Source organism: Rhipicephalus microplus, chromosome 10, assembly GCF_043290135.1.
Source record: "Rhipicephalus microplus isolate Deutch F79 chromosome 10, USDA_Rmic, whole genome shotgun sequence".
In the NCBI taxonomy this organism is placed as follows: Eukaryota; Metazoa; Arthropoda; class Arachnida; order Ixodida; family Ixodidae; genus Rhipicephalus; species Rhipicephalus microplus.
Genome location: NC_134709.1, coordinates 41,505,016 through 41,532,172, shown reverse-complemented (window position 1 = coordinate 41,532,172; position 27,157 = coordinate 41,505,016). Strand labels below are relative to the sequence as shown.

The 27,157-nt window shown below is 45.4% G+C and overlaps 1 protein-coding gene across 2 annotated transcripts in view; it reads right to left on the bottom strand.

Moving 5' to 3' along the window:
- LOC119181124 (ATP-binding cassette sub-family G member 8) overlaps window positions 1–27,157 on the bottom strand; it is a 388,763-nt gene that overhangs the window by 18,050 nt on the left and 343,556 nt on the right. For both annotated transcript variants that reach the window (XM_075875541.1, XM_037432306.2), the window contains 7 exons: window positions 24,514–24,684; window positions 20,327–20,571; window positions 18,711–18,887; window positions 17,372–17,777; window positions 15,404–15,601; window positions 3,866–4,007; window positions 2,598–2,836 (listed from right to left, as the gene is read on the bottom strand). In XM_075875541.1, the coding sequence (XP_075731656.1) occupies window positions 2,598–2,836; window positions 3,866–4,007; window positions 15,404–15,601; window positions 17,372–17,777; window positions 18,711–18,887; window positions 20,327–20,571; window positions 24,514–24,684 (1,578 nt within the window). The remainder of the gene's footprint in view (window positions 1–2,597; window positions 2,837–3,865; window positions 4,008–15,403; window positions 15,602–17,371; window positions 17,778–18,710; window positions 18,888–20,326; window positions 20,572–24,513; window positions 24,685–27,157) is intronic.

Here is a 27,157-nt window from a genome sequence, read left to right as displayed (position 1 = left end):
GTTCTCCACTTGTTTTTCCATATTCCATCAGTAATGTTCCAGTTGAAACTGTTAATTCTTTTAAATATCTGGGGGTCACACTCTGCAACGATCTTTCATGGGGTTTGCATATCACGAAAGTCGTATCATCGGCAAACAAAACATTGGGATTCTTGCGACGTCATCTACGTAACGCACCTAGAAATGTAAAATTATTAGCTTACAAAAGCCTTGTTAGAACTAAACTTGAATATGCTTCCCCAATCTGAGCCCGCAACAGGCCTATCTTGAAGATGCCCTTGAGTGTATTCAAAACCGTGCCGCTAGGTTTATCAATAATTCTTACTCCCATGACGTCAGTGTATCTTCACTAAAGGCAGAACTTCAACTGCCCCTCCTTTCCCTCCGCCGCCGTATCGCCAGTCTTTCGTTATTTCATAAGTTTTTTCACAGCTCGATGCGCATGCCACCTTATTTTGTTCCCCCAGCGCACATCTCTCAACGAGCTAATCATCCTCTTCAAGTCGCACGCCCACGTGCATGCACCGTTACTTTTTCAACATCATTTTTTCCTCGCACAGTAGTTGCCTGGAATGGCCTTTCAGGCGACATTCCTGCCATTACTTGTACTTCTACCTTCACAACCAGTATCACTAATCATCTTTCACTTTAGGACAAACGATTGTTTTCTGCTCAATTTTTATGTACCCACCCCTTATGTAATGCCCCGCAAGGGGTCTTTTAGGAAATAAAATGAAATGAAATGAAATTGATTGGTTAGTAAGATAGAAACAGAAAGAGACGACAGCTGTACTCGGGAAGAGTAGTTACACTTAGAAGAATTTCCGTTGTCCAGTGACCGTCACAGCTGCAGTGCCGTGAACTCTTCAGTTATTATTGTCATTTCTACCGTTATTGTTTCTTACGCGTTAATTGCTGCAAGGGTACCCGAATTCTCCTTTATTCCTCTTTAGGGGGTGTTAAATTGATGGATGAGGTATGAATGTCAATGTTCACGTTTGATTTAAATCCCATTTCTAAGAGTTTTACTGATAGTTTGTCAAATGCATAGTCAGGAAGGTTGAGATGTTTTGATAGAGGAAGACTTGGGGCTGATTTTGCATGGGCTATGTGATTAATGAAACGAATCTAAATGGTGTTCCTGTTTGCCCGATGTACTGCATACTGCATACGTTGCATTCGAGTAGGTATACCACATTAGAGGAATCGCATGTTAGGTTTCCTCGTATGTTAATCAAGAACTTAGATTGTGTGCTAGTTGCTTTGTCTGTTTCTCGCATTGCTTTCAATACAAGACACCGTGACTTTAAACTAGGCCGGCACAAATACTACGGGGTGAAGTATTGATGCAGCAATAATAACTGAAGAGTTCACGGCACTGCAGCTGCAACGGTCACTGGACAACTGAAATTCTTCTAAGTGTAACTACTCTTCCTGAGTACAGCTGTCGTCTGTTTCCATCTAACTAACCAATCAATTGTGCCAAGCATGACATGTCCATCAGCAACCTTGTGCACAATCGGAAGCCCCCTACTGCGTAATCCAGGAGCGGGCCGGAATTAACATTGCGCCCGCTAGCTAGCTTCTGCAGCAATGCACGGTGCCCCTCTTCCGGCGATGAGACGTCCACGTAGCACTGAGCAGTTAGAGGCTTAACTTCTTAAAAAAGCTCTTTTTTACCACACCGAACCACCGGAGGCATGCGGCGCCATCTGGTCGGGCACAATACGTTAGTGGAAGGAACGCAGGCCGCAGACATCTTAAAGGTGATCGTCAGTAAAAAAAAGGTGGAAGGGGACGGCCGGGGGGGGGGGGGGGGTAGGAGGGTCCAACTCGGGTCTACCTCGCTTCTGATCAAGGCCACACTCTGGCTGAAACATCGAAATAAACCGCGTTGCGAACAGAGGATCTACTTGACAATATATATATATATATATATATATATATATATATATATATATATATATATCTGTCAGGGTGAAAATGGCTTTTTGAAGCGGATCAGTTATTAAAAAAATAAAGGGAGGGAAGTTACTGCAGCCTGCGGTCAACAAGTTGTGGAAAGTGCGCGAGTTAAAGGGTCACTGAAGAAAAAGAATGACTTGGTTTAGATTGATGAACTGCACTCTGAGAACTCTAACGGTGTATGTTTCACTATCATAAGTTTAATATTAGCAGGAAAAACCAAGGTCTAAGTTTCATTTTTAAAGTTCATGCTGAAATCTCCATGCGTGACATCAGAGACTTCAATATGTATTTTTTTGTACTTTCGGCAAATTGACTGAATAAAATTTTCTGAAACTTTGTATTCTGGGTCTACGACACTCACAGATTGTTACACATTAATTTTATTGACTAGAACCTGCGTAGGACTCGGTATATGCCTTAAAATTCATGGTGTCGCGGTGCTTGGTGCGGGAATCGCAAGGTGGTGTGTCCACTTCTTTTCCCGCGTTTTCTCGCATGCCACGCGTCGTGTCGCGGGAGCAGTGGTGTTTTCGTGATTGCAGAATCCTGCTCTACTGATATGCAAAAAATAATTTTGCTCTTTAGTGCCCCTTCGAGTTTAGGGAAACCTGAAAGGCTACGGTTCTCACCCTAGCCTTGGTATCCCGGCCCGGTCCTCCCGGCTCCTGGAGCAGCGAGGTGAAAAGCATCCACTGCCGCACGCTCATGTCTGGCCACAGGTGCCAGTTGCGAGCGACGTAGGCAACGCAGTGTTCTAGTCTCGCTGGTGGCATGAACAGTCCGTTGAACATGATGTCGCCGCGCAGCCGGCTGCCCCACTTTGGGTGCCGGTTGGCCAAAATGTCCAGCAGGGCCGAACCCTCTTGCTCTGTGCGTCAATGTGCATAAAGAACGTGAAGCGATGCATGCCATAATAGTCAACATTTATTTATTGAGCACAGCATTCTTGGTTGCTATAGCTTTGCATATTTGGATATCTTCTAAATCAGTTGCAGGAAGTCTATCATTACCGCAAATTCAAACAGAAACAAGTTATAAAATTGATTGGTCACTACGACTCTAAAACTTGCACTCAGGACTACACTCAAGTCTCGTTATATCAAAGCTGCATATTACATGAAAATAGGCTCGCTATATCCGAAAATGTGTTATAAATGTACGTTCCTAACACTATATCTATTGCAAGACTAGTTTTCATTTACTTCGTTACAACCGACATTTTGTTATATCTGGTTTAGTTATATCAAAGTTTTAAGTGTACTACATGCTTAACATTAGGCTACAGAGTGTTTTAAGTTTCAAAAGTGCTACTAATTCCTTTTTGTCACTTCATGAACTTTTTTACTCAGTTTATTTTCAAGGTTTTGTTCACATCTTTATTTTTCACTTATGTAACTGCATGAATGTTATTTCGACAAGGTAAGTATAGATGCCTACCTACCTTACCTCTTATTTGCTTGTAATTTAGATTAAGGTTAAGCACAGTAATATATGATAAGTTTTAGAACTCATCAAAGTTTCCAGGCTTGCAGACTTAACAGGAGAAAAGAAAGGCATTTTGAGGACTGGTAATATAAACTGCAAGGTTTGACTTCACGGCAGTATAATTAGGGCTTGAAACAGTGGTTTCGCACTAAATGCTGTTATGACCAGCTTTCCAGACTGGTTATACACAGGAAATTGTGTACAGTCTGTTCATTTCAATTACTTTTATAACACGCCAGCACCTGTGCAGATACAATTACGAATGTGCACCATCCTGTTTTATAGATGTACAAAAACTCCAGACCAATCTCGTACAACTGCAATTTTTATTACCTGTATGACTGATTGAGTTGGCAGCCTGTCATCTTTTAATTTTTTAATTTTTAGGACAGTTTCAGTGTAGTTTGCTCACCAGACGTGGCTATGATTGCGAGGATCTCTCCACCACGGACTTCAAATGACAGGCCCTCGAGCAGAAGCAACTTGGTGCGGGGTCCACCGCACAGCCGCTGACCCAGGCTGGAGCGGTCCAGTTCAAAAGTCAAGTCTCGAACCTGTGTTAAGAGCCGATGTTTGTCTCTCGCGACAACTTTGTCTCGCATGCCGGTTCTCTCTCATGCCAATGAATGTGCACATGCAGAAAAAGACACAAATGTTTTCATTTACACACTGTATATAATTCTATGCGTGTATGAGTTGTTCCAGTAAAGTTTAACCTAGCTAGTAGTTCAACGTAAAGGAAGGGCAACAAAAACTTGTACAACATACATTTACTAGGCCTATATGGTGTACGGTCATCTGTCTTCCTTTGCCAACAGTACTATGCTTGTGCATTGGCAACTCAACTAATATTAATTAGAGAAACTAACTAGAAATGAAGGAAGCATGTTGGCTGTCATTAGCTGGGACATCTCCTACGGTAAGCAAACAAGCGTTGCCCATGCATGGCTGAAAGGTCATATGACAATAATTGTTATCACGCAGGCACTTCAATGTAATATTATTTCAAGGTTAGTGTCTTGGCTAGTTAAAAGTATATTTTAGGGTGTACAGAGAGACAGCTACGACTGGGACAAAACTGAAATATACGAAAATGCAGAAAGCTTTTTATAATTAGAGCAGTAAAGTATATTTCAACATTTTCTGTAATAAGCTTCAGTTCGACATTGCATCCGCTTGCTTTGTGCCTGCAGTAGCCATTGTGCTTTGCACACTTTAGTATTTTTATTGTTGCTGCCAGGTAGCCTTGAGGGTAGTGCTGTTCAACTAAAGCACTGAGAGGTAGAAGGAAAAGAGTCGGTGTCTTCCGAATTGCTTTATGAGTAATAGGCAGCTGGGGAAGCTTGGTAATGCTATATAAAATACACTACATAACTGCGTCATATGTGAAAAACCCTATTGCCCAGTTGTCTGCGGCACCAAGGAAAGCATGCACGCCGTCTCATCGAATCTTGCCTGACCTATAACCTGTTTCACTTAAATAATGTGTGTTCAATTGGCAGTATCACTAGGGTTTGGTTTTCTGGTGCCGATTCCAGCTTGGAAGTCCTGTCGTCGCTGAACAGTACCATGCAGTTCAACTACCAGACTTGGCATCTTGGCGTAAAGCGAATGACTTTGGCATATGTGAAATTCCAAACCTGTGTGGTTGCCTTTTGTTGTACACATCAGCGTGATACTTTTGGTGATCAAAGTATGTCAAATCACTACTGCACGCTTGTTGTTGTTATTGTTGTCTCTATTTCAGACAAATGTATGTCTCGGATACAAGGGCATAAGGCAGATGTCCTCTGCCTGACGGGACCCAAGTACCCGAAAGCATCACTCAGAGCACGGTCAAAGAAATACAATATAACACACTAATAGTGCATGCGTAACATTGTTTTTGTACAGAGTAAATGGAGTACATACTTGTACAGTAATAAGTGTATAGTGGCTGCCTGGATTTTATGTAATGCCGAAATTGGCCCTTGTGCATTCTAACGAGTCTTTCAAGTGCAGCAGCTACTTTGCCTTTTGCATCTCTGTAGTGAAGGTCTAGAGTAGAGCAACAGCACTTCCAGGCTTCAATGCTGCCTCTTCGGCAGTGTCAGTCAAAAGTCATTGCAAGTTTACCAATAAACAAAATCATTGCAACCTATCAATGAGCTTATGCAGTAATCACAGCTGCATCGGGACACAAGGCACGGCAGGAGTGAAATCCAATAATCAATGCTCTGTTATGTTCATGGCCGTGGAGGGTCAATATATAAAATAAAGTTGAAAGGGTTGTTTCCGTTCTCTGAAAAGTTCCAGGTCAACAAAGCATGTACCTACAAGGTACGTTCTCCCCTGCATCTACACATATTCAAAAATGGCTGAAGAGCACCGAGCACACAAACGAACCAGGTTAAGTGGTACTTCTTGGCAAGTTGGTAACCTGTGGGGGCCATTAATGCAATCTCTGCGGCTGTTTTGGAGAAATTTAGGGGAGGGGGAGGACATTGATCATTGAGGGTGCAGGATATTACCAAGTTGCTAGGGGGTCAACTAACGAGATCGTGTTGGTGGGTTTTTAACTTGAAAAAGAAGGGATCAAGTAACCAGTTCACAGAGTCGAACAAAAGTTTGGTCTTATAGGGTCTGATAAGGGCGTTAACTTTTTCGACTATTTTCCACGTGAGGTGAGGTGAAGCCAATCCTCCGGGGGATTTTCCAGCTCGAAAGTGGTGTGTTAGTGGCTGTGATCACGCAACTCCCGCGAACTCTCCTGCCGGAAACTAAAAAAAAAAAACTTGTGGAGGTTTGTTTGAATGAAGATACCGTGCTCATTATCGCATAGATTAGTCACGGCGAGGCCATCAACATACACCTTGTATATTCACTGCGCAAGGTGGATCCAGTTCTGCTTGTAATCGGCACCATTCGGAGGTCGTTTTATGAAGGCTATATATAGCAGATAGTAAATACTCTCTCTACTTTGAGCCTACTGTGAGCCTAAGCCCGACGCGGTTTTGCCATGTTAATGTTCAAAAAAAAATAAGAGGTAAAAATGATGTATCCTTGCTATCGGCTATATATACCCCTAATAAAACGACTTCTGAGTGGTGCCGGTACCAAGCAGAACTGGATCCACCATGCGCACTCAATATACAAAGCGGACGTTCATGACCTCACCGTAACTAATACATGCGATGATGAGCACAGTATTTTTAATGAAAAACTTGATGGGCCCAATTTCCCGACGTTTTTTGCAGGGTGAGTACACGTGAGGGCGGGTTCACGGCCACAAGCACCCTGCTTCTAAGCTGGAAATTCCCCCAGTGAGTCGGCTTCACCTCACCGCACGTTCAAAACAAGTCGGAAAAGTTGAAGCTGTTATCGGCCAGGATAAGGGTCATCCCTGATGAAGGGAGGAACCCTCCCGAAACTGTTGGGAAATAAATATATTTATCCTTGATGACAACGCTCCCGTTGTGCCATATCCCATACCTTCACGAAGACTAACTGGCCCATTGAATTATTACTCCCACTATATATATATATATGACAACGCTCCCGTTGTGCCATATCCCATACCTTCACGAAGACTAACTGGCCCATTGAATTATTACTCCCACTATATATATATATATATATATATATATATATATATATATATATATATATATATATATATATATATATATATATATATAGTGATATATATATATATATAGTGGGAGTAATAATTCAATGGGCCAGTTAGTCTTCGTGAAGGTATGGGATATGGCACAACGGGAGCGTTGTCATCAAGGATAAATATATTTATTTCCCAACAGTTTCGGGAGGGGACCTCCCTTTACTTTCTTTCTTTTCTTTCTTTTTTCGTCTTTTTTCTCCTTTTTTTTCCTTCTTCCAGTTCCCTCTCACTCTCGCAAACGTCTTTCAAGGCGAGAGGGACGCGGCAGCAAGGAAGTTTGGAAGCTCATGTCAGTATAACTCATCCCCTGATGAAGGGATGTCCCCTCCCGAAACTGTTGGGAAATAAATATATTTATCCTTGTTGACAACGCTCCCGTTGTGCCATATCCCATACCTATATATATATATATATATATATATATATATATATATATATATATATATATATATATATATATATATATATATATATATATATATATATATATATATATATATATATATATATATATATATATATATATATATATATATATATATATATATATATATTACGGTGCTAGACATCGACGTCCAAGCCGATGCTAACGTAACGTCGACGGTGGCGGCGAAATCCAGCCGAGTGTGTCCATATAATTGATACCACAAGAAAAAATGAACGAGATAGCCTCTCGGATTTTAAACATCCCGCGGTGTTTGCATGGTGCAGTAGCGGGAAATTTAAAAGACGTTGGGAGCAGTAAATCCCATACGAAAGCTGTGACGTCAGAAAAAGTTTGGCCTTATCGGGGCTGATAAGGGTCTCAACTTTTTCGACTTGTTTTCCACGTGTGGCGAGGTGAAGCCAAACTACCGGGGGAATTTTCACCCTGAAAGCGGGGTGTTGTAGATTGCGCCACCAACGGTTAGCTGTTGAACGAAAGCAAAGACGATCGCTCCCATGGGAAGCCCAATAGGTTGTTCTTATGGCAGCGACAATAGCTAATGGCAACGACAATAGCTTTTTATGGCAACGAAAATAGCTCATTCTAACCCCGCCATCTGGCCAGGTCAGCAGTACAGTAGGTCGTTTTTGTGGTAACGATCACGCACTTTGGTAGACCAACTTTGCAAGAAACGCCACGATACGGGGCACGTAGAAGTTTGTTTGTTTAAAAGGTCTACGCTCGTTATCGCATAGATTAGCTACGCCCATGCTGTTGAGGTAAAACTTGTGTCCTTACCGCTTAAAGCGTGCGTCCGCGAATAACCCAACAAGGGTCGCTTGGAGGTCGTTTAGGCAGGGGTATATATATCGGAAAGCAAGCATAACCTTTTTACCCGTTTGACCGCTGACGCTAAGCCTAACGCATTTTTTAGCACTTTTAAAGCATAAAGTGAAAAGTGATAAAAGGTATATACTTGCGATCAACTATATATAGCCCTCATAAAGTGACCTCCAAGTAGTGCCGGTTTTAAGCCGTTGTACAGCATGATTACGCTAAGAATATACAAGGTTTACGTGAATAGCATAGCCGTAATTATACTAGGCAATTATGAGCACAGAACCTTTAATAAACAAACCACTACATGGCCTTCATTTTGATTAACTTTGGTTTGTATCTCTTCGCTGAGCAGACGTGGAAGCGCGAAATTCAAGCTGCGCCTCGCTATCCTCTTCATTTTTCATCCAAAGGCGTCAGAAACTGGAAAAAAAAAATTTTCCCACGGTCGGTATTACTAGGGAGCCTACATGCGCCGCGCGACGAAGGCGCGGCGTATGTAGGCTCCCTAGGTATTACCTGGTATTACAGAGAAGCCAACCACTTGCAAGTGTATTGCATTATGAGTGGAGTGGCGCGAAATTTAAAATGAGTTATCCGTTATGTATCGCACCAGGAAGCCGAACCAAGTATGCAGTTAACTCATCAACTCATGGTGTACCCTAACACAAAGGTTGGGCTTATCGGCGCTGATAAGAGCATCAACTTTTCCGACTTGTTTTCCACGTCCATTGAGTACTTGGTGGATTATATACCAAACAAGTGTAGGTTTTTTTTTTTTTAAACTTCGCGCCACCGCACCCATAATGCAACACACTGCAAGTTGTTGGTTTCCCTTCAATAAAGATCGTGGGAAAGTGTTTTGGCAGTTTCTGACACGATTTGGACGAAAAATGAACTAGATAGTATAGAGCAGTTTAATTTTCCCGCTGTTATGTCCGCTCTGTGGAGATTTACAGAGGAAATTTCATCATAATAAAGACCATGTAGAGGTGTATTTGGTTAAAGGTGCTGTGCTCATAATCGCATGCTATAAAATTGCTAGGCCACTAATATATTCGTTGTACATTCTTTGCGTAAGCTCTCTGTACATTAGCTTGAAACCGGCACTACTTGGAGGTCGCCTTATGTGGGCTATATATAGGAGGTTGGAAGACAATCTGTTCTCACTGAGGCAGTGCATCGAAATAGCAGTAAAAGAACACAGGCCCCTGTGGCTAGCATTTTTGGATATCAAGGGAGCGTACGATAGCGTGGTTCAAGAGGAATTGTGGGGAATACTGGACACACAAGGCGTGGAACATGTAGTCACTAATCTTTTAAAGGGTGTCTATAAAGGTAACAAGGTAGTTATAAAGTGGGAAAAACAGGTATCCAAGCCTGCAGAGGTAAAACGGGGGCTTAGGCAGGGGTGCCCCCTGTCACCCTTATTATTCATGATGTACCTACAAGGATTAGAGGCAAAATTAGAGGGAAGTGGACTGGGCTTCAACCTCTCTTTAGTCAAACAAGGAAAACGATCAGGCACTACCAGCATTAATGTACGCAGATGATATAGTGCTAATGGCCAACAACAAGGAAGATTTGCAGAGATTGATGGACATCTGCGGTAATGAGGGAGATAGGTTAGATTTTAGATTCAGTAGGGAAAAATCAGCAGTCATGATTTTCAATGACAACGAAGGTAGTGAGCTTAGAATACAGGAGGTCACGCTTGAGATAACAGATAAATACAAATATCTGAGCGTATGGATAAGCAATGGGACCGAGTATCTGAGGGAACACGAAATATACGTGACGACTAAAGGTAACAGGAATGCAGCAGTTATGAAAAATAGGGCACTGTGGAATTACAATAGGTATGATGTTGTGAGAGGAATATGGAAAGGGGTCATGGTTCCTGGGCTGACGTTCAGCAATGCGGTCTTGTGCATGAGATCAGAAGTTCAAGCAAGATTAGAAATTAAGCAACGTGGAATAGGTAGGCTTGCTTTAGGAGCTCACGGGAATACACCAAATCAGGGAGTACAAGGTGATATGGGATGGACATCATTTGAGGGCAGGGAAGCTAGCAGCAAGATAAAATTTGAGAAGCGATTGAGAGAAATGGGGGAAGAGCGTTGGGCTAGGAAGGTTTTCAGCTACTTGTACATGAAGACTGTCGATACAAAATGGAGGAAGCGAACCAGGAAGTTGACTGGTAAATACTTAGAAAACAGCAGGTGGCCAAACCAAAAAGAACTATCGGTTAAGAAGAAAGTGAAGGAAACGGAGACTGACATGTGGAGAATGGGCATGATTAAGAAGTCCGCACTAGAGATCTATCGAACTTTTAAGCAGGAAATTGCCAAGGAAAAGATCTATGATAATACTCGGGGTAGTTCTCTACTGTTTGAGGCCAGGACGGGAGTACTGCGAACCAAGACATACCGGGCCAAATACGAAGGGGTCGACACAGTATGCAGAGCGTGTGGAGAGGAAGAAGAAACTGCCGAACACTTGATAATGTTCTGTAAAGGGCTTCACCCTATAGCTCCGGATGATGGCGCAGAGTTTTTCAAAGCACTGGGATTTAGGGACAGCGAGGGCAAAATAGACTTTAAGCGGGTAGACTTAACTAGAAGGAGGTTATCTGATTGGTGGCTAAAGTCAAGGCACGAGTGAAAATTAAACCCTTCACTGCAAAGTACGAACCCTCAAACTCTTTTTTAAGGAAAAAAAAATAAATATAGTTTTTTTGTTCATTATATATTACGGCTTGGTGGCGCTAGCCACCGCCCGATCTAAAGGGTACAGCCATATCCATCCATCCATCCATCCATCCATCCATATATCCGATCGGAACTTCAAGCTAAAAAAGTGCTAAAAACGCGTTAGGCTTAGCGCCAGAGGTCAAACGAGTAAAAAGGTTATACTTGCTTTCGGCTATATATACGCCCGCCTAAGCGACCTCCAAGATGCTCCGGTTGTGTTATTCGTGGACGCACATTTTACAAAGGAAGGACACAAGGTGTTCCTTAACAGCCTTGGCGTAGCTTATCTACGCGACAACGAGCGCAGTACCTTTACACAAACAAACTTGTATGTGCCCCATTTTGTGGTCTTTCTGGCAAAGTGAGCCCACCAAAGTGCGCGATCGTTGCCATAAAAACGACCTATTGTACTGCTGACCTGGCCAGATGGCGGGGTTCCGATGAGAGCGACTGTCCCCGTCTTCGTTCAACCGCTGACCGTTGGTGGCGCCACATATAGCCACCAACGGCCATAGGTTGCATAATGATAATACTTGACTACATGGGTACGTCACCCGCTGTCCGATCTAAAGGGCACAGCTGGTACAGATATCGATCCATCCATCCACGCGAGCGCCACCAACAGTGAGTGGTGGAATGAAAGCGGGGAAACTCGTTCCCATAGGAGCCCAGCCATCTGGGAAGGTCAGAAACTCAGTAGGTCGTGTTTATGGCAGTGATCACGCACTTTGGCGGACCACAATGCTTCGTGCGTGGCTTGTACGACCAGTTTCACTTTCGCCTTCGAAGTTTGATCATGAATATTTCAATCTACGTTGACCTTTAGTGATTTATAATAGAAAAGAAGGTATGCCGTATATTGGATTGCACTATAACTTGGTATATAAACACCTGTCTTGAATTCAATTATTTGACGTTAATTCACGAGTTTTGTTCATTAGTCGCATCAGTGTCATGTTACCTGCAGAAAAGTATTTCCGCCTCATCTTGGATTTGTGGGCGAAAATGACAGGGATTTCTCGGGATTTATATAGAATAAGTATGAAAAATCTGTGTTGTTAAAGAGAGAGAGAGAAAACATTTATTGAGTTAAGCTTGTGAGTGAAAGTGGGAGGGTGCCTCATTCCAGGAGCCCTTTGTTCTGGACCCTCCCAGTGGGCTCGAGCGACGAGTTGGCGCTGGTTGACCAGGTCCGACTGGGGCATCGCAGCCTCCCACGCTTCACTTAGCAGGTTTGGGTCCGCATCTGTGGCTGCTGTTTATAGCTTTTGGACACTTACTTTGCACAGCAGTAGGAGGTGCGTCAGGATGTCGGTCACATTGCAGTGAGCACAGATGTAGCTATGCAACATTGGCCTCATATGGTGCACCAGTACGCCGTGGGTGAACGTGTTGCTTCGAGGGCGCCTGTAGTCGGTGTCTTCGTCTCTTGCAAGTTTTGGATTTGGGGCAGGGCATGACCTGCGTTCGAGCCGATAATGTTGCAGTAGTGCATGATACGTTAGCAGTACGGATTCTCTTGCATCTGCTTCTGTTGTTGAGAGGAAGGTGCCTCGGGTCTCGTGCAGGGATGACCAGTTGACATATTCACGGGCTACGGTGTGTGCTGCATCATTTCCTTCGAGATCTTCATGTCCAGAAACCCACACGATGCATGTGTAGGGGGAGGATCGGCCACGCATTTTAGTACCTTAATCACCACAGTGGAGACCCTGCCTTTCAGGTAGTTACATGCTGCTGTTTGTGAAAAAAAAAAAAGAATGGGCAGTAGCTTAGGCCGACGTCGCGTGAGCTATAGATGGACATGTATATGGACGGAAGAACCAAAGACGGATGCACGAATGGACGAATGGGTGAACCACAGAAGGACGGATGAACCACGGATGGAGGAACCACGGACGAACAGTCGGACAGATGTACAGATGGACGCACGAACAGACAGTGTACGGTCTATTTTTAACCACATGCACACTACGAACACTATGTACGGTACATGTAACACCGGTGACAACGAACGTGATGCGAGCATAAGGATCTTCGCTCCATAGCCAGAAAGATCTCTTGAGAGGCGGCCACAAGGTGGCTCAATGCAATTCTTCATTCATTTCTTTATTTGCAGGCATCAAATACAAAAACACCAAAACTGGTTAAAACAAATAAGAGAAGAACTACCCGCTTACCCGAAGCTGCATTACCACACAGCTCAAGCTTTCCGACAATGGTCCTGTACGAGCTATTTTCTCCTTTTTTAAATTAGGAATCCCTTATACACCGAGTGCTCTTAGACCGACGTGCTCCGCAAAAAATCAGTACAGTACTTACCTTACCGAAGCCCTCCGGTCGTGTGCGACAATTACACCTATAGCTCTTAGCTTGAAACTGTTGTGACCTCTTTACCACTTCCCGGTATGACCGTTACACATTATGTATATGTATTTTCTTGTGGCATAGGCAGAAACTTATTTTTTTTTAAGGCACCGGAGCGGGAGGGGGGGGGGTGAGAGTAGTCTATCTGAAGTGGCGTCGAGGCAGGGAAGTGTGGTCGATTGTAATCTTGTGCTCTGTATTCCGTGGAAGACAATTTCGAGAGGAGTAAGAGGGGAGAGAGGGGGGACACGTGTACAGTGTGCCAAGTTCTGGCTAGACCACTGGTATTTCATAATAAACTCTAAATATCGGAAGCGAACCAAATATCATCATGTCTTTGAAAATGATTCTCGGCAAGGTTCGATTTCTCATACAGAAATCACTTGTATATCAACGCCCTTTCCTGTCGAAGAACCTTGGCATAGCCTGGAGTTGGAGTTAGGGAGTTGAAACCTAGTCCCACTCGCCCCCTCCCATCCCCGGTGCTCTTTTGAATACCTTCAATTTTGCATGGGTATAGACATACAAGAACACAAACTTTCACACACACGAACATACATAGAAGGGTAATTGAAGCTTTCCTCCAGTACTCTTCCCCTTCCCCTCCCCTAAAAATACTCTGGCCGCGCCCCATCGGTTTAATTAGCCACTGCGGTGAAAGTCGATAAAGTTATTCGCGGATGAGCGCGAGGGTGCGTGTTCATACAGTTTCCTAAAATGAACTATAGAGGAAACTCTGGCACTGAAATCATTCACCGAATATGGGAATCACGGGTAGTACATGAGTTGCCTGGTCTTCTTGCTTCCGGCTTTCGAACTAACTAGTGGATCTATTTATTGTTGTATATTCTGGATTTTGTTTCAAAAAAAGAACCAGCGGTTTTGAACTTCATGACCCGATTTGAATAGGTGAACTTAAAAGGTTAAGGTAGTGAAGCGCCTTACTGGTGAACATTTGCTGCATTCTTTTTCGTGATAAAGCAGTTCCAAGCCACGCGAAATCAAACGGAGCCAGAAGTACGAAGAGTAGGCAAATCTATGTACTACCCATCATTCCCATGCTGGCAGAAGCGCCATGCATTGTAGCACCTGTAGGCACTAGCGCCAGAGCTCCCTCTCATGTATTTATAGGAAACTCTATGTGCATGTCCGCTTGCCAGCCATGGCGGGTGCATTTAGATGGGGACAAAATGTGGATTCTGCTTTAGTACCTATAAATTCCGCCCAGAAAAGGCACTATTAAATGTAGCGCAAAAAAACAACAACATGAACACAGAAAAGGAGCACACACGCACACTGAAAAAACATTGTTTATCTACAGGTACGGCATGAATACCCAATGATAGTGCTGCACCATATCAAGGTAGATTACCTCATTGCTAGGCACTAAAACACTTCATTTTTTTCATCACGTGTATAGCTCCTTGAGTATATATGAGTGCGTGTTAATAAATTTTCAGATCATATTCAGTGCTGAGTATGCGTGCACCTTTTTTTTTAAGTCCCTGTTTTTTTGCGCTACATTTATTGGTGATATCTTACTAACCCTCCCAGCAAGACAGCCTTCTGCAAAAAAAGTGCGAGGGTTGCCCTCGTGACTCGCAAATCAATTTTCGACTCACGGGCGCCGCCATCTTGGACTGATAAGTGTTCGTTTTGTAGGTTTTTCTATGTCACAATATTCTCAGGATAATTCAATATGAAATATGAAACGATAGCGGTCTTGAAACGTCGAATGTGCCGGCAAAGCGATTTCGTGCGTGTGAGCTCACCGTATCACTGTTCGTTTATTTGATACGAATACTAAACTGCAACGTTAGCAGTCCAAGATAGCGGCCCTCGAGCGCGTTTGGAAAACGGTGTATACATAAAACATGTCTAGACAGATGATCGCCGTTGCCTTACCTGCAAGTGCGGATGCTTGACCAGTGACACGTCCGTCTCGCCGCCGGGGAGGCTGGAGTAGAGCGAGTCACGCGGGAACAGCGAGGACCGGATGAGCCCCTGCTTCTGTGAGGTCGCCCTGGAGCCCATGGAGACGTGGGAGCCGGCAACGCTGCGACGGTCTCCCGCCATACGCGAGTCGGCGCGGCTAGGAGGACCCTGGGAAAAAACAACGATCATCATGATCATCATGATCATCATCATCATCATCATCATCATCATCATCATCATCATCATCATCATAATCATCATCATCATCATCATCATCATCATCATCATCATCATCATCATCGTATCTTGTGTCCACTGCCGAATAAAAGTCTCTCCAACGATACAGCAGCAAAACAAGAAGCACAGGACATTTTGCTATGTCGCTTGCCAATGGTAATGAACGTTACTGCCTCGTAATCAGCTCGAGTACTGCCACTGCAGAGCAAATGCCTTTCTAACGGCTCCTCAATCGACCCGGTCTTGTGCTAGCTGCAACCGCATAATATTCCCATATAACCTTCTTAATCTCATCTGCGCCATGGGCCATACCATGCTGAATGCGCTGGTTAACGTCCGATCATCGAAGCTAAGTAGCATTGAATCGGTCAGTGCTTGAAAGGTAGACCACCTGGGAAAACTAAGTGGTGATGGAATAATCTTTTTGCTTTTTTCCCACCTCTTATTTTTTCGCCACACCACAATGGTCTAGTGGCTAAGGTACTCGGCTGCTGACCCGCAGGTCGCGGTATCGAATTCCAGCTGCGGCGGCTGCGTTTCCGATGGAGATGGAAGTGCTGCAGGCCCGTGAGCTGAGATTCGGGTGGACGTTAAAGAACCCGAGGAGGTCGAAATTTCGGAACCCTCCACTACGGCGTCTCTCATGATCATATGATAGTTTTGGGGCGTTAAACTCTACATATCAAATCAATCTCATATGCCCACCGAACTTTCTGTTTCCCTCTCGCGCATATTCCTCGTCTTGGAATCCAGTCAGTTTACCCTGCCTTAGCTCTGCAAGGCCTGCCCACTTGCTCCATAATATACGCGAGAAAATACGGCGTAATTTATTTTTTTAGGGGCGAAGCTCCTTAAGGCGTGGGCTGTGCGTCCCCTGTATGTAGCCACCTTTCGTTTAGTTCTTGCAGTGTTCACTAGATGGCGGTACCGTCCCCTGCATATAGCCACTTCTCGTTTAGTTCTCGCAGTGTTCACTAGATAGCGGTACTTGTAGCTGGTTATGAAAAGATGCAAGATGTTACAAAATAAAAATGATGTCACATATGGCGCGTGTCATTGGTGGAAGGCAATCGTTCGATTTAGTGCGGCGACGTACGCTAGGGGGAGCGTTGTAATAAAATCGAGTGGGCAAAATGTACGGAGGATTCATGCTTTACCAGGTTTACCTCCGGAGCTTCGCCCACTCATCATCATTCACTTCGTGGATATGGCGGCACTTTTATTTTTTTATTTAGGTATTAATGAAGTTTCAGTGAGAACAAAGGTGGTGGTTTCCCGAACAGTTGGATCGTCAAGCGTGGCTGCCTTTCGTAATTCTTTCCTCCGTGAGCTGAGACATTGTTTCTGGTTCACCAACAGCCCTGTCCTAAGATGTCATTTTTGAGGCGCTCAGATTCCTCTCCAAGCCCCGCTGTGGTGGTCTAGTGGCTAAGGTACTCGGCTGCTGACCCGCAGGTCGTGGGATCAAGTCCCGGCTGCAGCGGCTGCATTTCCGATGGAGGCGGAAATGTTGTAGGCCCTTGTACTGAGATTTGGGTGCACGTTAAAGAACCCCAGGAGGTCGAAATTTCCGGAGCCCCCCCACTACAGCGTCTCCTATAATCATATGGTGGTTTTGGGACGTTAAACCCCGCATATCAATCAATCTGATTCCTCTCCGAGATTCCAGTAAATCTATACAAATCGAGTGAACCCACGAACCTTGTGTGTAGATCCCGGTGGCGCGGCGGCAGCCGTGGTGGAGGCTGTGCTGGGCCTGGGTATGACGTCCCAGCGGCGTTCGTCCTCGCCCGCTATAAGGTCCGCCTCACTGTTCGCCTTGAGCCGGTGGTTGTGCTTGCGGTGCCTCTCGTACGCCGCTATTGCCGAGGCCACGCCCGACGGCTCGGTGCTCACCAGGTCGTGGCTGCGGAAGTCGGGGTCACTGCGGGCCCTCTTCGGGTTGGCTAACCGGCCGTTCAGCTGGTTGTGGTCGTCGTCGCTCGAGTCGTAGCCGCTCGAGTTCTCGCGGCCCTGCATCGGCTGCGTGGTGACCACGCCCGAAGGTCGCTCGCTGATGCCCAGACACGAGCTTGGGTGAGGAGGCAGCACCCGCGGTAGGCCAAACCTATTTTCGTGCATCAAGACGAAAAAATATTAAGAAATATATATCGCCAATAACGTGTATACCTGTCTTTCACTCAGTCCTCTATAATTCACTAACGCGAACTTTCTTGCAAGGAATTACATAGACGTGAGCAGGGTATCCCATTGAGGGTCAAAGTTTCATCACAACACCCCTCCCCGCTTGTTGGTTTCGTAAAGGATGACAAACAGGCTTCTTAAAGGATGACAAAATAAGCACAGAGCGATGACGTGCTCCTCACAGTGTCCTGCCTTTTGTCTCTGTCTTTCCGGGAGCAAAGATGAGAAGTAAGCAGTTCCTGGAATGCGACACGAGGGGCCTTGGTCGCCGTTATTGCCAAAAAACTGAGTGGCCATAACATTCCTATTAAAACAATGACGGTACAAGTTCGACTGAGTCCGACTGGTATGGGGCAGACTTTGCTCCCCCTTAGGTGATTAGAAAGGCCGACTGCCCCCTTTCCTAGCGCATGCTTGTTTAAGTAACATTACGAAAGCTACATAGATCAATGTATACTCACATACTCATGACCCCGAAACATGCCAACGTTCTCAGGCTCACTCAGGCTCAAACTTTCCAGTGTTCCCTACAGACAGTATTACTCAGACTCCAGTCTTCCGAAATTCTACCTGGAAACTTGTAGTCAGCTCAGTTTACTCGCAAGTTGTCCATGCACTTTGGAATGGTAACCCGAGTTAATTGCTAGGTATCCATTTAGTGATCGTGCAGCGCTTACCGAACATGGGGCACTATTTCTACAGAAATGCACAGACTGACTACTGGCACGCGTCAGAGAGATCAATGCGCACATTTATGCTCAACCATGCTGAAACTCACGTGTCGTTTCGAATCTGAGGGAGCCCAAGCATGGCCACTCGTGGCTTGAAAGTGCGTTTGGCTACCTATGCAACGTACCTGAGGTAGGTGTTGACGTTGACGCCAAGCTCAGAGCTGCGCTCTTTGGGGCCATACTTAGGGTGGTTCAGGATGGTGTGCACGGTGGATTCGCGCAGCTGGAAGTTGCCGAACGGTGGCTGCGACTTCTCGGACGTCCCGAGCGCCGAGTCGGTGAAGTCGGAGTTGAGGTTCTGCCTGCACAAATGCAGTTGAAGTGGAAGGAAGAGTAGCCACGATTAACTGACAGAAATAAATGCAGCCATTCCCGCCTGCTTTCATGGGAGGACGAGAATGAGGAAAGAAAACGGGCTCTGAGTAAAATACATTGATGTACTCCACCAGTTGTCATCATTGGCATCATCTGCAGCCTGATGATATTCTAAGAAGATGAAGAGTAGTACTGAGGCTGCTTTTTTTTTAAAGAAAAGTAACTGCTTTGACTCACCCATTTCTCCCTTTTGGATGTAACTGCGAAGAAATGAACTGGTCCTCCCCCGTGCGGTTACTCCTTAACATTTGCTCCTTCCCCATACTTCTTAAAGGTGTAAACTACTTCTCACGCTTAACGGTGCTTTTCGTGTATATAACCCCTTATTATAAGGGTGTTTTGACAAACCAAAAAAACTCTTATCGTACGGTGTTAGCTATAGACATGGCAAAGCACCTTTAAGGGTACGAACTGGTTTAGAGAGCACTTACTGCAGGGCAAAAGTCTCTTTCATGTTTCTTCAATTAGCCCAGTCCCGCACTCACTACGGCGATGTTGTTCCCACAAGCTTAATACAATGTAAACTACCTCTAACATTCCAAATAAAGCAGAAGTTAAGGGTGAACAGAAACTTGGAGAAATTACAAATTATTATGGCAAACGCGACATGACTGGAGGCGACGTTCCAATAAGCAGTCTTATCATCTTCAAGACTGCAACTGTTATTACCTTCAAAAAAAAAAAAAAACCTTGTCCGAACGATGGCTCCGGCCACACTCTGTATGGAACAATTTTTCATCTCTAACTTCCTGCCTTCCTCTGGTACGCCTCTCATCTGGATACGTGTCAGTCGTCCCCGAGTCTCCCGCTTTACGATGACTCAACGGTTAAACAGACTCGCAGGACAGGCGGTCTCTAGGTATCTTCAGCGCTAATATTTCGATGAACTGCCGAATGACCGGAACTCGACGTACTGTCAACAGCAAAAGCTTGCGGGATGTGCAGCGCGTTGCGAAGCGGCGGAACAGTGAATTGCCGCGCCATCTAAAGCGTCGCAGTGTGGTGTCTAGACAAGCGTACGAGGCCTCGGCGATTGGGAACGGTGCGTTTAGACAACGCAGCGCTGCTGGGTCTAATCTCAGAAGCTATGGCCGATAACCTCAACACCATGGTGCAAGTCACGGTAGACGGCGCAGCAATGAAGTTTTCCGCCGCTCCGCCACGCGCTGCACATCCCGCAAACTTTTGCTGTTCACAGTATACGGAAGTCAGTATATATATATATGAGGGAAGCGCGATCTTCTGTTCCTTTATGACGCCATGCCATATGTGCGACGGCAGCATCCCGGAGCTTTCCACTACGGCGCCTCTCGTAATCATATGAAGGTGTTTTGATGCAAACTTCCAACAACAATTGTTTTATTACCTGTAGATGCTCCACGCGTGCAGGTCCTCAGAGGTCTTGTACGTCCTGGCGGTGGCCGGCTCGGAGAGCGTGGACGGCGGCACCGAGTAGCGGCGTTCGTCGCCCCCGTTCAGGTCCCACATGCTGCTGGACCACGAGGACTGGCTTGTCTCCGTGTAATCGCGCGGGGGTTCGGGAACAGCCCCCTGCTCGAGGAGGCCCTGCTGTAGCAGCGGGAACGGGTCGTTGTTGCCTGTGCCGTTCTCCTACAAGGAAACGAGTGCAAAGAGAAACAGATTCAGCGGTATCACTAAAACTTGCTCAATCACATACAGTTTAGTACGACAGAAACTTGGACGCTCTACGAGAGAGAGAGAGAGAGAGAGAAAAAAAAGGGGGGGGGGGGAGTCAAACGTTCCCAGGCCGTTGCGCCCAGCCAATGAGCGCCAGCTTGTTATCGGTATCTCGCCCCGACGCACGCTGGTTCGAGCGTGCGCGTGGGAGGGAGGTGAGAATCCCTTTCCTCTTCTTTTGCTCCCCTTGATAAGAAAGCGAAGAATAAAGATAACGCGTCATGTTCCCGCGCTGTTCGCTCTTCGAATTTTATATATATCTGTACACAATCATGTTGCGGGGCGGTGTTCGTGAAACTGATGCATCATGCTTGCAGCAGCACTCAGACACCGTATCCGTGTGTCTATTTCTTGCTCACGCGGTGATGAATATTGCGCGTTTATCTTGCTATGTATGGTGCCAGTTTTTTATGAAAGGGAACACTTGGAGCGCGTGGCCTGCGTTCTCCGGCGGCTGCTGGCAGCGCCTTCAAGCGGGAGAGAAAGCAACCACGGCTACTTTTCGCGTCCTCTCGAGGCTAGAAAAATAAGCAGTCACTGGTGATGCTGATATGAAACCAGCGGCAAGACTGTAACCCCTTTCTTTTTCAAGACAATTACGCAAGAGTCCGGTAATCGCATTGAAGGGTAAGGAGGTTCCAATCCTGCCTCTGGTTTCGAATCACCAATGACTGCTTATTTTGCTCGCCTCAAGATGACGCGAAAAGAGGCCGTGGTAGCTCTTGCTCCCGCTTGAAGGCGCTGCCAGCAGCCGCCGGAACACTTGATAATGTTCTGTAAAGGGCTTCACCCTATAGTTCAGGATAATGGCGCAGAGTTTTTCAAAGCACTGGAATTTAGGGACAGCGAGGGCAAAATAGACTTTAAGCGGGTAGACTTAACTAGAAGGAGGTTATCTGATTGGTGGCTAAAGTCAAGGCACGAGTGAAAATTAAATCCTTCACTGCGAAGTACGAATCCTCAACTTCATTATTTAAAGGAAAAAAAAGATAAATGTAATGGTTAGTTCACTAAGTATTACGGCTAGGTGGCGTTAGCCGCCGCCCGATCTAAAGGATACAGCCACATCCATCCATCCATCCATCCATCCATCCGGAGTGCGCAAGCCACGCGCTCCCGTGTTCTCTTCCATTAAAAAAAAAAAAAAAGTCACAGCTTTGCCGCCCAGGCGAAGCAATGAACGCGATAGCAACAAATTGGGAGGGCACGAGCAGAATAGAAAGCAGATCGAAACGTGCCCCACGTTTCTCAAGCACAAATGACGCGCGAAGCGTACTCACAGGTACAGATTCACGCGAATAATCGTCACTTCGCTAAAAAGCGCGCGCTTTTCGCAAACGGAGACTGCAATGATTGCAGTGACCTTCGTGCGCCTGGTAATTACAGCAGAATGGTTCCAGGTCACGTGTTCAATGTAAAGCCCGAGGCCAGCCAAGACCTACGATCCTCCACTCCTCCTCACCGCGAGATAAGGGCGCATGAGGTAGCTTCGCTCCCCTCCTCTAAGAGGGCACAGTACTCTAACCCCTATATTAGGCCGTGTACCGTGTTCCTCTTGCCTCATACGCTCACCCTGTTTGGCTAATCTGATTTCTGTGGCTTTTGGACTGGACAGTGAGATCCTTACACGATGAATTTTTAATCTGACGGCTTGTAATTTCAATTGGAATGCAATATACATTTTTGAGTAAAATTTCTATCGTCTTACGTAAAAGTTCATACGGCCGCATGCCATTTTGCCGTAATTTTACACCTCTATTTCTATTGTGCCTCGTTTATGCTTAAAAATGAAAGTAATTTGCTATTTTTTATATTTCCTTGCAGGATTGCAGCAAATCACTCAGTTTTTTCTCGTTGACTAAAGCTACCAACGTCGTTATTTCATCGCGTGGAGCCCGCGAGGATGTCATCGTGCCTAGCGCACGCGTACTGGCCGACAGAGAAAGAGCAACGTCGGAGTGATGGGGAAGCGGAGACCGCGACGGGCGGGAGAGGTCCCGAGCCGTCAACTCAGCGCGACCGGTTATACATGCCCTTTCTGAGCGCGGCGAGTTCGGTGAACCTATTCCCTGTCTCCGGGTCGACTGGACTCGCTGCGACGACCCTCCGCCCCAACGCGTCCGCTTATACATGTCGAGGGCGAGTCCAGAAAACCTGTTTATTTCGACTCAACGCGCCCTCGTCGGGTCAATGTAAACGGGCCTATTCTAGAACGTCCCTTTACTCAACGCTTCACATTCACTTGAGAAAGCTGATGGGAGCGCATGGGAGCGCCGTCTCTAGGCACGGCAAGTCACTGCATATCAGCGATAATCTGCTGCGATTCTTCAGTACCACAGTGTCATTTTTGAGCCGAGCTGTGGCGCAGTATTACACTCTGTCAAGTGAAGGGTGAGAGTTGAGTCAATTGATTGATTGATTTGTGGGGTTTAACGTCCCAAACCCACCATATGATTAGGAGAGGCGCCAGAGTGGAGGGCTCCGGAAATTTCAACCACCTGGGGTTCTTTAACGTGCACCCAAATCTGAGCACACGGGCCTACAACATTTCCGCCTCCATCGGAAATGCAGCCGCCGCCGCCGGGATTTGAACCCGCGACCTGCGGGTCAGCAGCCGAGTACCTTAGCCACTAGACCACCGCGGCGGGGCAGAGTTGAGTCGAGGAGCGTTTGTGAATACGGGGGGTATAGCTGCAAGCGGCTTAACTCGTTCACGTGACGCCGCCTCAAGCGGCAGCTCTGAACAACAGGCGCCTCGCGATGATTGTGCGACGGCCGGTATTCCTTTTGAAACGTCGCCGCTCATCGAGGTCGGACACTGTTTCCCATCGCTAGCACGCGCCACTAATGCACCGACAGCTTCCATTGAAGCGGGCGCTGCAACGAACTTTCGCCCCCCTCCACCTGAATCCTGCACACGCTCATGATGATGAGTGAACTTTCACTTTAGGTGAGAAGGAAACCATCACTTAAATTAAAAATAGTTTTTTTTTTGCTGTCCCCTGGTACACGACATGCCTTGTAAAGAAGCTATCGCGCGCGATACAACATGTGTTATGGGGTGCCATTACACACGTGCGTAACATACTGTTCTTTACTCATTAACTAAGTTTATTTGCTTACTTTTGCTAAAATTTCACATTCATTGATTATGTTTATCATTATCTGGCGATGTTGTTACTTGCTTTTACAGATTTCCATGCGATCCTCATCGGAATGGTAGGCATTTGCATGTGCACTACATGCGGGACAGAAGAGACAACTGAACACGTCTTGTGCAGGTGCGCTCGCTATGAGACGAAGCGATGCCCCCTCTGGATGCTTCTGGACTAAAATGACTCAAGACCGTTTTATGCAGACAAGATAGGACGGTGTACACGCGTCTGGAAAGCATGGAATTTAATTGAATCGCAGTTAAAGTACTTTGACTCAACACATCTGTGCGACTGCCTATAAACTTCATTTGCTTCCTCAAGTGTGCGTGTGATTCTGCTCATCTCTCTCTCTCTCTCTCTCTCTCTATCTATCTATCTATCTATCTATCTATCTATCTATCTATCTATCTATCTATCTATCTATCTATCTATCTATCTATCTATCTATCTATCTATCTATCTATCTATCTATCTATCTATCTATCTATCTATCTATCTATCTATCTATCTATCTATCTATCTGTCTATCTATCTATCTATCTATCTATCTATCTTTTTCTTCCTTATCTCCTTTCGTCCCACCATGGACTCTCCAGTTCAGGGTAGAAAACCAGATGTGTGTTCGGTTAATCTCTCTGCATGTCCTTGCTCCTCTCTTTCCAGCTCTCAGCACGAATACACGTGCCACAAGTACACGCACCGGAGCAGAAGGGCGTTGTTCTTGTGGTAGAGATGCGGGCTCCGGCGTTGAAGGGAAGAGTGGGTCTTGCTGATCGAACGACTCGGGTGGAGGTTGGTACCGATGCTGCTCGAGTTCACCCGGTCCCAAGCTCTGCGCACCACGGCTAGATGGACGGCTGTACGGAAGTGTCTGCGATAGATAAACGGGAAGAATCAATCAATCAATCAATCAATGATGCAGTGAACTATAAATAGACGATAGTAGATCATGTGCACGAGCGTTCCCAGGACGGCTGTGACGACAACGGGTGCCGCAAGGTTTTATAATTACAGCACCGTTGAACACCTTCAGTTTGCGTATAATGTAGCGATATGACTTCAGTGGATCAATCAAGCCCAATCATCAACGCTACAGCCCCATTCTCTAAATGTTAAGGCAAATCACACAAATGTCACCGGTTCAGCTGTGAAGCGTTCACACGTTTGACCGCCTTGCATTGCGCAAGGCCACGCTGAGATGCGAGATTCGAAGATCCGGATGAAACCCGCCGCCGCAGCTGCCTGCAGCGCCTTACACCAGATGGCGGTGCCATTAACATTGCGACTTGGAAAAAGGGATGAGGCCGTCCCGCGCCAACGTTTGTGCGTAACGGTGACGACGGCGCGAAATATGAGAACGGTAACTCCCGCTAAGCACATATCGCGTTTTTTCCGCAGTTCGCGATGATCATGTTAAGTACGAAATAGTAAGTTCACGTATTACAATTTATAACCTGCACATCTCGCACTGTCGAAAGTCACTGCATTACGAATTTTAAACGTCCTCTGCCATACCCTCTTCTTCGTTTCAAAAGATTATTTGGTCACCTTCAGAACAAAGCTTAACCTACAACAACAACAACAACAACAACAACAACAACAACTACTACTACTACTACTACTACTACTACTACTACTACTACTACTACTACTACTACTACTACTACTACTACTATACTACTACTACTACTACTACTACTACTACTACTACTACTACTACTACTACTACTACTAGTAATACCAGACGAGAAGCGAATAAGGAATGGTATAAAGCGACGATGACGACGACGAGGATTATGATCGACCAGGCTGCCTCAGCGTACCATTAAGTACATTCTTTGTCTAGAGCATTGATGTGTCATAGTTTTCAAGGCGTGGAATCGGGTCATTTTTTTTACTGTTTTCAAGCCGAGTACAACTATTCGGGCGTAGAACGACAGAATGAGAATGGGTCAAGAGTTCGTTTTTTTTTTTTGTTAGACACGACTATATTAAGACAAAATAAAGCGAAATACCAGCGGGGTTTCGGAGTGGGATGTTGGGAACACGAGCAAGGCAGTGTCATATTACTACTGTCCTCGCGATAACTTGAAGACAACTAAACAAAGAGGGGTGGGGGCACGGGTTGTTCTAAGAAAAGGGAAGCGATGTAATTGCCGACGACCAGCACATCTTCGCGTACGTCTTCCAAAAGAACTGACTCTCTAACCTTGGTGCGGCCCCATTTGATCTAAACCACTTGGCTAGGCTAAACTTTATTACTTCGAGACACCTTTGCATGCTTTGCGTTCGGGTGTAGCTGGATTACACTTCTTACGAGATACGTCATCATAGACCGTATCGTATCGAGTGCGCAGTCGCGGTATGTTAGGTAGGCGAAATACCGAAAGGTACAGTTCTGACATCACGAAAGACAGGGGAAAGAATGGACGGCCATTACCGCAGCGTCATATATATATATATATATATATATATATATATATATATATATATATATATATATATATATATATATATATATATATATATATATATATATATATATATATATATATATATATATATATATTCTGGCCTTCTTTTTTCTTTGTGCTAGCACATCTCGCACATCTTTTGCTTTACGCGCGATGCAAGGAAGACGTAAATTCCCTCCCTCACGCAAGTTCATTCGACTTAAGAACGAATGACGCAGGGCTGACGTCACAAGAGCAGGCTGAATAATAGAAGCCCTTATTATTGCAGATGACCAGACTCACCCTTTTAAGAGTCTTTCGAGAATCAGAGTGATTTGATTGCTTCCAGTCGAAGGAGAAAGGGTAGGTTGATAGATTGAAATGTGTGCAGAAAGTCGGTTATAGCTATTCAGAAAAACCAAAACAAAAACTGCCTCAGAAACGCCCGTGTACAACCCACGCAGGATGTCTAGCGTTAGAAGTTCACGGTGAAGGCGAGCCTATAAATGCATTCTCAACCAACTGGCCATAGAGACTGGCTTTAGTGTCGTGTTTCCTTTAATGTTGATTTTCCTCTTTCGCTATATTTAATCTTTGTAACATTTCCTTTTTATCATATTTTATTACCCCTCTCCCCAGCGGCTAACTTCCCGGCCCTTCTGCTTACTTCTTTCCTCTTCTTCCCCGCGGGTGCATCGCCAGCAATCTTTCTTACGTTATTTATGACATACCGGTCCACTGATGACTGATGACAAGCTCAGAGCGACCGTTACTGCTTGTTTCAAAAAACTTGACTGTAACTGCCTTACTTGTGAGCGCCAAGCAGGCCAAGAGTAAAAAAAAGAATATATATATATATAGCGCACTCGAGCACAATGTCTCCACCACAAT